The following is a 13,213-nucleotide window of genomic DNA, read 5'->3' on the forward strand; positions in this document are numbered from 1 at the left end:
TTTGAAGCCATTCAGCCCCTCCAGCCTCCCCCATGGTTACAAACTGGCGCCACCTGTTGATGAGACTGTTAGATTGTGCGTCATGACACAATCACGTTCTGTACGTTGTGAGACGCGTCGTTAATTGTTTACGCGATGACGCAGCCTATCGTGTGGCCGACGTGGCTACGCACTGACGTCACGGATTATGCGGCCGTCCCAGTTCCTGGTGACGTCACCGCCCCGTTGTTTGCGCGCTGACGTAATCGCGTCTGTCTACATGCTGACGTCGCCTTGTCCTCAGCGCGCATGCCCAAAGCGCCGGGCAGATAAACAATACCCGGGACACAGGCCGAGGGAGGGAAGCGGCCCGCGATCCGGCGTAGAATGGCAGCTCACAGCCTCTTCTCGCTGCGGGTCAGTGTGCACTCGGACCAGGGCGGGAGGAAATACATGGAGGATGTGACCCAGGTGGTGATCGAGTCGGAGGCCGAGCCTGGCGAGGCGGAGAGCGAGGAGGAGGAAGCGGTGTCGGCGGGGGGGAGCGGCGGCGAGCAGCGGCCCCGGCCCGGGGTGGCATTCTTCGCCGTCTTTGACGGGCACGGCGGCCGGGAAGCGGCGGTGTTCGCCCGTGACAATCTGTGGAAATGTATCAAGAAGCAGCGGGGTTTCCTGTCGGAGGATCCCGAGGAGTTCCGGGGGGCGATCCGCAAAGGCTTCATCGCCTGTCACTATGCCATGTGGAAGAAGCTCCGTGAGTAACCGGGCTGGGGCTGTCACATTGCCGCTTGTAACCATCTCCCCATTCGGCTCAGACACTGCCCCGCCTCTGCAATGAACCCCGGGCCGGCTTTGTGCAGGGAGTTGCTGCGGTTTCGCTGCCGGCCGGTTTCAGCAGAGGCACTCGGGGGGGAGGGTTGCTTGTTGCAGGTGAATTTCCAGATAAAAGAAATGTTCCCAGCTGATTGTAGTGACTTCTAACGTTGCATGATCCTGGGGAACATTTCCCCATTTGCCTTTCATACAGTTGGTAACTGGCCCAGCATATTGTGAAGTTGTTTCACCACATTTACTGATTGACTATTTTATAGGAAGGTATCTTGCGTAATATTTTACGAATCATGATCAGAGAGGGTTTTTGACACAAGAAAGAAAATTATTTGCCGCAAAATCTAACTGGAGAGTCGCCTCTACACAACAGGCTGACACTGACTTTGATGTGCCATAGTTTAGAATTAAATCTGAATGATACTTTCCCGGCGCTTGGAGCCACAGAGTCTCTCGTTTCTTTTTAAAAGTGACGGTTGGTTTCCAAGGCGCCAAAGCGTCGAGTGAACAATTCAGACTTTCCTATTGGGTTTGAGTCCGTTAAGTTTGTTGCCTTGGGAGTAAAAAAAAGTAAAATAGTTGCAAATGATCACAATCTGACAAATAGAAAGTAAGCAATTTCAGCCAAGGACAAGAGTGGCAGCTGTAAGATGCAAATAGTTGAGGTTAGCGGGGCTGGGTTTTGTTGATTAGGATTTGAATAATAACGTCGATTGGAAATAGCTACCCCATTGAATTGCCACTATTTCCACTTTTCTTATTTTATATTTCCACAATGTACAGTCTTGTTGCTGGGGTTTATTGGGATAGCGGTGCGTTGATTTGAGGGTTTTTGTCACTCCCGGAACTGGTTACTTTGCCCATGGAATGTTCAGACTTTTTTTTGAAACAAATTACCGCGCGGTGGGCGGGGGCGCCCGATCTGATTGACATGGCTCTCAGCCAATCGGATGTGGAGGTGTGCTGCCCGGCTGACCAATGGGAAAGTATGGGGATGGGGCCTCTGGGTTGCCATGGGTGGCCGCTGCTAGGAGACAGGAGGTTGTTGCTACAATGGGGGGCGGGGGGAAGATCGCTCAGACAGTAAACCCTGCCTAAATGGGTATCCTGATTTCAATACCCATCTCCCTGTTCTTCTGACATCTATTCCTCCTCCTAGCCCTTGCGCTGTATTCATTCCACCCTCCAACTTACCCCCCTCTGATATTGAACATTCTGTACTCATCAAAAGATTCAGTTTCATCCCCTTGTACCACACTTCAATGAATTTCTGGCTCGGTGCAATGATGAAGTCTTTTTCCATTGCCTTTGTTTCCATGCTCCATATCAACCTGGTGGCACAGTAGGTTAGCGCTGCTGCCTCACAGCACCAGGGACCTGGGTTTGATTCCAGCCTTGAGTGACTGCAAACTCTACACAGACGTTCTCCCCATGTCTGAGAGTTTCTCCCCTCATTCCCAAGATAGATGCGTTAGGTTGATTGGCCAAGTTAAATTGCCCATTTGTGTCAGGGAGAGTATTGGGGTAAATACGAGGGGTTGGGGTATAGGACCCGGGTGGGATTGATGTCAGCTTGATAGGCTGAAATGCCTCTTGCACTGTCGGAATTCTGTGATTTTATACTCATCTCTTTGGGCAGGAGTTCAATGGACCTTTTCACCTACCTGAATCCCACCCTCTGGCCTCCTACCTCCTCTTGATCTTTCCATTGGGAACTCTTGACATGACATTGGCCATCTCAGTTTCTCTACCCCTCTCATCCACTCCAACCTGTCTCTTTCTGAAATTGTTATACTCCATTCTCTCAAGTCCAACCCTCACCTTGTTATCAAACCTACTGACAGTGGTTGCACTATTGTTGTCTGGTGTTCTGACCTCTGTCTCAGAGAGCCAGCAAGAAGTCTCACAACACCAGGTTAAAGTCCAACAGGTTTATTTGATAGTAAACCCACAAGCTTTCGGGGTTTGCCCATTTGTCAGGTGAGTGGAGAGTTCTGGTTTCAAACCAGGCACATAAAGGCACACACAGTTTACAGAATACTGATTAGAATGCGAGTCTTTACACCTAATCTGCTATTCAAGTCTTAAAGATGCAGACAATGTGAGTGGAGATAGCATCAGGCACAGGCTTAAGAGATGTGTATTGTCTCCAGATAGGACAGTAAGTGAGATTTTACAAGTTCAGGCAAGTCATGGGGGTTACAGATAGTGTGACATGAACCCAAGATCCCTGTTGAGGCCGTCCTCATGTGTGCGGAATTTGGCTATCAGTCTCTGCTCAGCAACTCTGCGCTGTCATGTGTCGTGAAGGCTGCCTTGGAGAACGCTTACCCGAAAATCAGAGACCAAATGCCACCCCCCCCCCCCCCCCCCCCCCCCCAGTCCAATGCCAGCATCTCCACATCAGAGATAGAGTACCAACTCTCACTTCTACTTCCCCTTGGATTATGGCCCTACCACCAAACATCAACCATTGTTTCCAGGACTGTCACCGACCTCATTGTTTCTGGTGATCTTCTCTCCACTCGCTCACACAACCTACTTCTACCTCCTTCCCAAAATCCACAAACAGGGCTGCCCTGATAGACCCATTATATTAGCCTGTCCTTGGCCCACAGAACTAATTTCTTCCTACCTTGATCCATCCTCTCTCCTCTTGTGCAGTTTCTTCCCACCTACATTCAAAATTCCTTGAAGCCTATGTCATATCAACAATTTCTAGTTTAGAAACCTAACTCCCATCTCTTCACTATCAATGTCCAATCTCTCTGCACCTCCATCCCCCTCCAGGAAGGTCTGAGGGTTCTCTGTTTGTTTCTTCTTGAGCAGAGGCATGAATGAATTATCACTGTCCACACCACTCTCCTCCCCCTGACTGAACTTATGTCACTCAACAAATTTCTCCTTTGTGTCTCTTCCTGTATGTCAGAGGTTTACAGCATGGAAACAGGCCCTTCAGCCCAACTTGTCCATGCCCCCTTTTTTTAAAAACCCCTAAGCTAATCCCAATTGCCCGCATTTGGCCCATATCCCTCTATACCCATTGTGCCCATTTTACCATCTAAATGCTTTTTAAAAGATAAAATTGTACCTGCCTCTACTACTACCTCTAGCAGATTGTTCCAGACACTCACCACCCTCTGTGTGAAAAAATTGCCCCTCTGGACACTTTTCTATCTCTCCCCTCTCACCTTAAACCTATGTCCTCTGGTTTTACACACCTCTACCTTTTGGGAAAAGGTATTGACTATCTACCTTGTCTATGCCTCTCACTATTTTATAGATCCCTATAAAATCACCCCTCGGCTTCCTACGCTCCAGAGGAAAAAGTCCTAGTCTATCCAGCCTCTCCTTTAACTTAAATCATCAAGTCCCGGTAGCATCCTAGTAAATATTTTCTGCACTCCTTCTAGTTTAATATTATCCTTCCTATAATAGGGTGACCAGAACTATACACAGTATTCCAAATGTGGCATTACCAATGTGTTGTACAGCTTCAACAAGACGTCCCAACTCCTATATCTAATGTACTGACCGATGAAACCAACCATGCCAAATGCCTTCTTCATCACTCTGTCCACCTAAATCCAACTAAATCCTCTGTCCAACTAAATCCACTTTCAAGGAGCTATGAACATGTACCCCTAGATGTCTTTGTTCTGTAACTCTCTCCAATGCCCTACCATTAACTGAGTAAGTCCTGCCCTGGTTCAATCTACCAAAATGCATCACCCTGCATTTGTCTAAATTAAACTCCATCTGTCATTCATCAGCCCACTGGCCCAACTGAGCACAATCCCATTGCAATTGGAGATACCTTTCTTCACAGTCCACTATGCTACCAATCTTGGTGTCATCTGCAAACTTACTAACCATGCCCCCTATATTCTCATCCAAATCATTAACATAAATGACAAATAACAGTGGGCCCAGCACTGATCCCTGAGGCACACTGCTGATCACGGGCCTCCAAATTGAAAAACAACTCTCTACAACCACCCTCTGGCTTCTGTGAAGAAGCCAATTTTCTTTCCATTTAGATACCTCACCCTGGATCCCGTGGGATTTAACTTTATGTAAAAGGTGTGGCTATGGGTATTCCCCAATCATGCCTGGCTTTTTGTAGGATATGTGTAACTATTCCAGTTCCAATTAACCTCCTCCCCCAACTCTTGCATAGATCAGTACCACTTTGTGTTCTTGTCTGAATCTGGAAAAAATAAACCAATTTTGCTTCCAATTTTCATCCCTCAGATCTTCAAATGTTCCATCTCCAACTTTTCCCTTCCTTGACCTCTCTGTCTCAATTTCTGGTGATAGACTCATCACCAATATTCATTACAAACCCACCGACTCCCACAGCTACCTTGACTATAGCTCCTCACACCCTGCTTCCTGTAAGGATTCCATTTTCCTCAGTTGTATCTATCTGTTCTGATGATGCCTCCTTTGAAAATGATACTTCTGACATGCAGGGATTGGTGGATGCCTAGAATGTGCTGCTAGAGGCTGTATCAGAGACATTTAGATGGGTATGCGAATAGGGAGGAAATAGAGGGATACGGGCTGAGTAAGAAGCATGGGCCGAAGGGCCTGTTCCTGTGCTGTACTTTTCTTTGTTCTCTTTGTCTGTCTTTTAACTTAACTGAGGTGTCGTTCCTCCTCTGTTTCCCCCCGCCCCCACTCTGAGTGTAACAGGACACTCAGCTGGGTTTAACCCATTTCCCACACATCTGCCCTCGACTCTTCCCCAGGCTCTCAGGACCCTGACTAGGTCCCTTTTGTCTTTGCCTTTCACACCACTAGTTTCTGCCATTTCAAAGGATCGTCCTGTGCCATTTTAGCCAACTTTTGCATGATGCCACCATGAAACCCCTCTGCACTCATCAGCGTTCCAGAGGGATGGCTCATTCCCAGGGAGAAATGGACACCCTGTTCCACTTCTCCATTGTCGCTTTATCCCTCCCCATGGCATCTGTGCCTTTACTTCCTCTTGCCTTGTGTTCCAACAGCCCAAACTCTCCTTTCAGATGAAGCAACATTTCATTTGCACTTCCTTCAATTTGATCCACTGCTCCCAATGCGGTCTGCTGAACACTGGGGAGACTAAATGCAGACTGGGTGAACAGTTTGTGGAGAACCTTTGCTCAGCCCACAAACATGTCCTCCAACTGTTCAGTTAATTGCCATTTTAACTCAGCATCCTGCTCCCATGCCCAAAAGTCTGCCCCTGGCCTACTGCAGTGTAAGAAGCCTCACAACACCAGGTTAAAGTTCAACAGGTTTATTTGGTAGCAAACGCCGCTAGCTTTTGGAGCACTGCTTGTTCGTCAGGTGAGTGGGAGTTCTGTTCACAAACAGGGCATATAAAGACACAAACTCAATTTACACAATAATTATTGAAATGTGAATCTTTACAGCTAATCAAATTTTAAAGGTGCAGACAATGTGAGTGGAGAGAGCATTAAGCACAGGTTAAAGAGATGTGTATTGTCTCCAGACAGGACAGTTAGTCCCCATGACTTGCTTGGACTTGCAAAATCTCACTAACAGTACACATCTCTTTAACTCACATTGTCTGTACCTTTAAGACTTGATTAGCTGAAATGCGCGTCTTTACAATCATTATTGTGTAAATTGAGTATGTGTCTTTATATGCCCTGTTTGTGAACAGATCTCCCACTCACCTGACGAAGGAGCAGTGCTCCAAAAGCTAGTGGTGTTTGCTACCAAATAAACCTGTTGGACTTTAACCCGTGTTGTGAGACTTCTTACTGTGTTTACTCCAGTACAATGCCAGCATCTCCACATCATGACTACTGCAGTGTTCCAGTGAAGCCCAATGCAATTCATCTTTCAATTAGCAGATTACTGCCCTCAAGACTCAACATTGAATTCAACAACTTGAGTGTAGATAAAGGCAAAATACGGTGGACGCTGCAATCTGAGACAGAGTTGACGAAAGGTCAAACAGATTCGAAACATTAACTCTGTTCTCCCTCCACAGATACTGTCAGGCCTGCTGAGATTTTCCAGCATTTTCTGTTTTTGTAACTTTAGACTGTGACCTTTCTCTTCCATCTTAATCCTTTTTTTTGTTCAAAAGTGTATTCATTTTTGTCCCAAAGCAACCGGCACAGCCATCCATGATTTGTTCCTAAGTTTTGTTTCCATTGAACACTGACTTTTGTCCTCCTATTAAAACATTCTGTTATCTTATCTTAATGCCACTATCAGCACCTCCCATAGTTCTTTACACTGCCATTAACAGTTCCTCTGTCTTGTGCCCTACAGATCTTTGTTGCAATCTCTCTGAGCTCCCACCTATCACTGAACTCCTCCTCTACTCCACCCCTTCTTACACAATCTAAAATCCATCACATTTCTCTCTCCACAGATGCTGCCAGACTTGCCTGATTTTTCCAGCATGTTCTGTTTTAATCTAACTTCAGGGATTGGGGGAGCTCCTAATGACCAAACCTGGCTGTTTCTGGGGATGGTGGGACTGATTGTATGAGGAGAGATTGACAAGGTTAAGATTGTTTCCACTGGAGTTAAGACAAATGAGGGAGGATCTCAGAGACTTATAAAATTCTAACATGACGAGACAGGATGGATGCATGGAGGATGTTCCCGATGGTGGGGGGAGTCCAGAACCAGGAGCCAAATGAGAGAATGCTGGAAAATCTCAGCAGGTCTGGCAGCATCTGTAAGGAGAGAAAAGAGTTGATGTTTCAAGTCCAGATGACCCTTTGACAAAAGCTGGACCCAGAACCAGGGGTCACAGTGTGAGGGTTCGGGATAGGCCATTTAGGACCACAGTGAGGAGACATTTCTTCACCCAAAGAGTGGTAAGCCTGTGGAGTTCATTACCGCAGGGTGCCAAAGCGTTGAATGTATTCAAGAGGCGGCTGGATATAGCACTTGAGGCAATGGGATCAAAGGTTATGGTGAAAAAGCAGGATTGGCTACTGAGTTGGATGATTGGCCATGATTGTAATGAATGGTGGGCAGGCTCGAAGGGCCAAATGGCCTCCTCCTGGATCTTCTTTGTTATGTTTCTGTTAAAAACCTGCACAAATACATACCCAACTACAGGCTGCATGGGATTTAAAGGCTGGCATTGGAGAGCCTGCAGTTTCTTAATCAGTCCCCTTTCATATCCTCAATGTTCTGAAGCACCTCACAGGCAATGAAGTATTTTTGAAGTGTAGTCTAGGAAATGCAGCAGCCAATTTGTATATAGGAGGCTCCCTTAAACTGCAATGTGACAGTGAGCAAATAAAACTACTGATGTTGCATTGAGGGTTGAACATTGGCCAGGACATTGTGGGGAGCTCCCGCTACTTTTTTTTGAGTAGTGCCATGGCATCTCTTACATCCACCAGAGAGGGTAGGCTGGTCCAAGTTTAACATCTCGCCTGCAACACGGCACCTCCAACAGCACGGCACTGGGAGTATGCACCTGGATTTTATGTTCAGATCCCTTGAATAGAACTTAATCCTACAGCCTTCCAACTGGGAGGTGAGAATACTCCCTATTGTGTCGCAGCAACACACGGTGATTGGAACCCAGCCTTGGATGACTGGAGTTTGCACGTTCTCCCTGTGTCTGTGTGGGTTTCCTCCAGGTGCTCCAGTTTCCTCCCACAGTCCAAAAAAGTGCGGGTTAGGTTGATTGGCCATGCTAAATTGCCACTTAATTTAGGGGGATTAGTAAGGTAAATAGGTGAGGTTACAGGTATAGGGCCAGAGTGGGATTGTTGTCGATGCAGGTTCGATGGGCCGAATGGCCTCCTGCACTGTAGAGATGCTATGGAACCAGTACAGATCTTAACTGAGGTTCCAGGATTATCTAAGAGGTGATTTTTGATTTGATTTATTATTGTCACATGTATTGGTATACAGTGAAAAGTATTGTTTCTTGCACACTATACAAAGCATACTGTTCATAGAGAAGGAAAAGAAAGGAAAGAGTGCAGAATATAGTGTTACAGTTGTAGCTAGGGTGTAGAGAAAGGTCAACTTAATATGAGGTAGGTCCATTCACAAGATAGGTGTTGCTTGGAGGACTTCAGTGAACCAGTGTTCACCAGTTGGGCTGGTTGTTTTATTATACTATTTTCTAACTGTCTTAGGTTGGCTTTTAAAATCACTTCTCAAATATGTAACCATACACTAGTGACTAGTTGATTATCTGTCTTGGGTGTTTTTGGGACTCAATCCATCAAATCTGCACCAACAGAGCATCTTACCGGCCGCCCTATCCCAGTAACCCCATACACTCACCCTGCTAATCCCCCTAAGTTACACATCTTGGGACACTTATGGGGCAAGTTAGCATGGTCAATCCACCTCATCTGCATTTTTAGACTGTGGGAAGAAACCGGAGGAAACATGCAAACACAAGGGAAGTGCGCAAACTCCTCACAGACAATCACCCAAGCCTGGAATCGAACCTGGGGTCCCTGGCGCTATGATGCAGCAGTGCTGGCCACTGTGCTACTATGCCGCTTGTTGATTTGAAATTTTGTCTGCTATCTGCCCTCCTGTTCTCCCAGGTGTCCATGTCCATCTGGAAAGTCAGGTTTGGATTTTGAAAGCATAATAGAGACATAGAGGTTTAAAGCATGAAAACTGGCCCTTCAGCCCAACTTGTCCATGCCACCTTTTTTTAAAACTTGTAGAAGAAATAGCAGTGTTAGGGAGGGAAGGGTGTGAAGCTCTACTGTTCAGATGTCGAATGGTTGGACAAGGAGATGAACAGATATACTCACTGGTCAGTCTGATAGATATTAAAGACCTGGCTATGCAGGGAAGGAGGCAAACTTAGAAATGTAAACAGGGAGGAGAATGGTAACGTATCACAGGAGGATAGGAACAGGCAGGTGAAAAAGGTATGGCAGATGAAATTTAACACAGAAGTGTGAAATAATATATTAATTAATGGCACAATTTTAAACAGGGTGCAGTAGAGAGACCTGGGGATGCATGCATTTAAATCTTTGAAGATGACCAGACAAGTTGAGAAGACTATTAAATGTCCTTGGGTTGTTAATAGTGAGATAAAGTACAAAAGCAAGGATGCTCTGCTAAACCTTTACAAAACACTTGGTGGGCCTCTGCTGTAGTTTTGGGCCAGTTCTTGTCATCACACTTTAGGAAGGATGTTGATGTCTTGGAGACGGTGCAGAGATTTACCAGATGGTCCCAGGAATGAGAGACTTCAATTAATGTGAATAGACTGAGGTTATTCCCCCCAGAGCAGAAAAGGTTAAGGGAAGTCACAGTAAGTAGTCTCACAATACCAGGTTAGAGTCCAACAGGTTTATTTGGTATCACGAGCTGTCAGAGCACTGCCCCTTCATCAGGTCTGTGCAGGATTTGTTTCACGAACAGGGCATATATATAGACACAAACAGGTGTGAATTGTCTCAAGCCAGGACAATTAGTGAGATTTTGCAAGCTCTGGCAAGTCATGGGGGTTACAGATAGCCTCAACCAGGATCTTGGGTTCCTGTCACACTATCAGCTTCTGCTTGACGATTCTACATTATCGTGTGTCTTGAAAGCTGCCTTGGAGAAGAAAAGATTTAGCAGAGGGTTTGGTGAAGTAAACAAGGAATGGAAGGGTTGGTCACCGGAGGTCTCTGATTTAAAATAATTGGAAAATAATGACTGTCTTTTTTCACTCTAATGCTGAATTGCTGTCAGATAATTGATATCTGTCATCTTTTTGGGAAGTTGCCATGTAGGAGTGTAGGCCATGGCCGTCAGACCAGTTTATCCAGCTGTGGAGGTTATTGAAAGCTCAGCCTCGTGCCCACTAATGACATTGCACCCATTTGTTCAAATTCCTCTGTGGCCTTGTGCCTCCCTATCTCTGCAATCTCAAACTCTCATCTCCATGTTTCTTCAGTTCTAATCTCTTGCACATCCCAAATTTTAATCCCCCCAGCATTGGTACCCATGCTGTCAGCTGCCTGGATCCTAAGCTTTGGAATTATCTTCCTAATCTTATCTCTCTCTCACTCTCTCTCTGTGATGATCTTTAAAACCTACCTCTTTAACCCAAGTTTTTGGTCATGTGTCCATATGTATCGTTATGTGGCTGGGATGATGACATGAAACAAATGTAAACAGGGAGGAGAATTGTAGCATATCACAGGAGTACAGAGACAGGCAGATGAAAAAGATACGGCAGATGAAATTTAACACACAAGTGTGAAAAATGTGTTGAATTTTGTTTGATAATTACCCTCTCAAAGGTGGAAGAAGAACAGATCCCGGGAACAGGCTAGACTTCTGTCTCTCGGAACTTGAGTGAGAGGGAGCTGGCAGATGGAAGCTATACTGCCATCTCTGCACTGCTTTTTGGCCCAGGTAAAACACAAGTCTGTGCACCAAATTGCTGATCTTGGTGCTCAGTCTGGCTGTCCTGCTGACACTGGAATATTTGTAGGTTGAAGCCCCATCCCATTACCTGTGACTTCTCCCAATGGGTTTCTCTCTTTGTTCCCCTCTATCCTTTGGGTGATCTGTCACACACCTCTATTTACACTGCATGGTTTGCATCACGGTGAATCTGGCCCTCCCACATTTGTAACTCCAACAGCTTTCTGTGCCTGGTGGAAGTAATGCAAGTCTGTTTCTGTCTGGCCACTTGCACACACTCTCCCCTTATTGCTTACTCCCCTTCCTTTCTGTGTGACTGTAGAGTTGGTGCAGAGCACGATCCCACAGCCAACACAAGGGAAATGACTGGTCAATCTGTTCAGATGGTGTTGGTGTGGGGAACAATGTCAGCCCAGAAGGATGATTTGTGCAGATGTTGAGCTGTTGACACTGACTGCAAATGGGATTGGATATTGAGAAGGATTTTTAAAGGCAAAAGAATGAATAAATTGGCAAATGAGAAGCTGGTGTCAGCAAAAGCAGCCAGCAAACTACCGTATTGCTGTAAATATCCCACTGGCTCTTTAAAGTTCTTGAGAGAAGGACAACTGGTGCCCTATAAGGAAAACTTGCACTTCTGTAGTGGCTGTCACAACCTCAATGTCCCAAAGTATTTTGAAGCCAGTACAGTTCTTTATGAAGTGTAGTCACTGTTGGGATGTAGGTAATACAGCAGCCAATTTGCACACAGCAGGCTCTCACAAATAGCCATGTGATAACAATCAGATACTAAGTGCTGCTTTAGGGATAAATATCTCACCCTATGCCCATCTGAGAAGTGGCACCTTTGAAAAAGCAACACTACCTCAGAAGATCAAGAGTTCAACAGTGCTGCCCACAGAACCAAGCTCAAAAACCTCTAAGGCAAATAATTAATATATTTTAGGAATATTAGCAACTTCATTCCCACCAATGTGGTTAACTCTTAGTGGTCCTCTGAAGTGGCCTAATATTCCCGCCAATGTGTTCAAGCCACTAACAAGAATAACAAGCTGGAGGAGAAGGATCAGCATCAACAATATCAATAAAACACTCATTCTGGTAATTTATCTGTGGATCTTGCTATGTGCAAATCATCTGCCACCTTTCCCACTTTACGCTTGTGAGAAACTTCATTGGTTGTAAGATGCTTTGGCACTGCTGAAGTCTTAAAAGGCACTACAGAAATGTCTTCGACTTCAAGGCAGCGAGGGGTAGGCAGTAAATGTCAGCTTTGGCTGTGACTGCCATATCCTGGCAATGAATAACAATGACATGCCACAGCCTGGTTTACTGGGATTTGTGGATTGAGGCTTGGCTGTTCTGCACCTTTGAGCTCAAGGAAAGAGTAGCACCACCAGAGAGTCACTCCGCAGTGGGTTCAAGCCACTGTGGCTGTTCTCAGCAGTGACACGCCCGATCCCTCCTGCTGCCCACAGCCCTTCTCTACTGGGGCTGATGTGCCCAGCCAGCTCTGACCACGTCCGTATCCTCAGGTGAGACTGACACACGAGGTTTTGTCAGCAAGCTTGGAGGAGTGAGATGGTGATGAGGTGACCTGATTTGAGGAGTCTCAGCTGAGTAAAGGATTTAAGAGGGTGGATCAAGAGAAACTGTTAGCTCTGAAATGAGGGACCAGAATTCTAAAATTCAAGGCAGGCCGTTCAGTGTGAGGTCAGGAAGCACTTCTTCACACAAAGGGGTGTGGTAATCTTGAACTCTTCCTCCAACCCCTTCCACATGGGCAATGATGCTGGAGGCGAGGATCGAAAGTTTCAGGTGTGAGATTATGAAACTCTGAGGTTAAGGGTGTTAAAGGATATTGAATCAAGGCAGGCTGATGATATCAGCCCTTGCCCAACTGAATGGGTCGAGAGGCTTAATGGCTTCATATTGTTATTTGATTTCTTCTTGCCTTCTCATAATGGTGGCCTGAGGCAGAAGCCCAGAGGTTTGGGAGTGGTTGTTGTGG

General features: G+C 46.0%; 1 protein-coding gene across 1 annotated transcript in view; it reads left to right on the forward strand.

The window, feature by feature from the left end:
• Positions 1-308: 308 nt before the first annotated feature.
• Positions 309-13,213, forward strand: part of ppm1da (protein phosphatase, Mg2+/Mn2+ dependent, 1Da) — a 32,433-nt gene continuing 19,528 nt past the window's right edge. Inside the window, exon 1 of the mRNA XM_080210705.1 lies at positions 309-733. Within this exon, the coding sequence (XP_080066831.1) occupies positions 367-733 (367 nt within the window). The 5' untranslated portion in view covers positions 309-366. The remainder of the gene's footprint in view (positions 734-13,213) is intronic.

This window comes from Carcharhinus amblyrhynchos, chromosome 23, assembly GCF_965287045.1.
Source record: "Carcharhinus amblyrhynchos chromosome 23, sCarAmb.v2.hapA, whole genome shotgun sequence".
Taxonomy (NCBI): domain Eukaryota; kingdom Metazoa; phylum Chordata; class Chondrichthyes; order Carcharhiniformes; family Carcharhinidae; genus Carcharhinus; species Carcharhinus amblyrhynchos.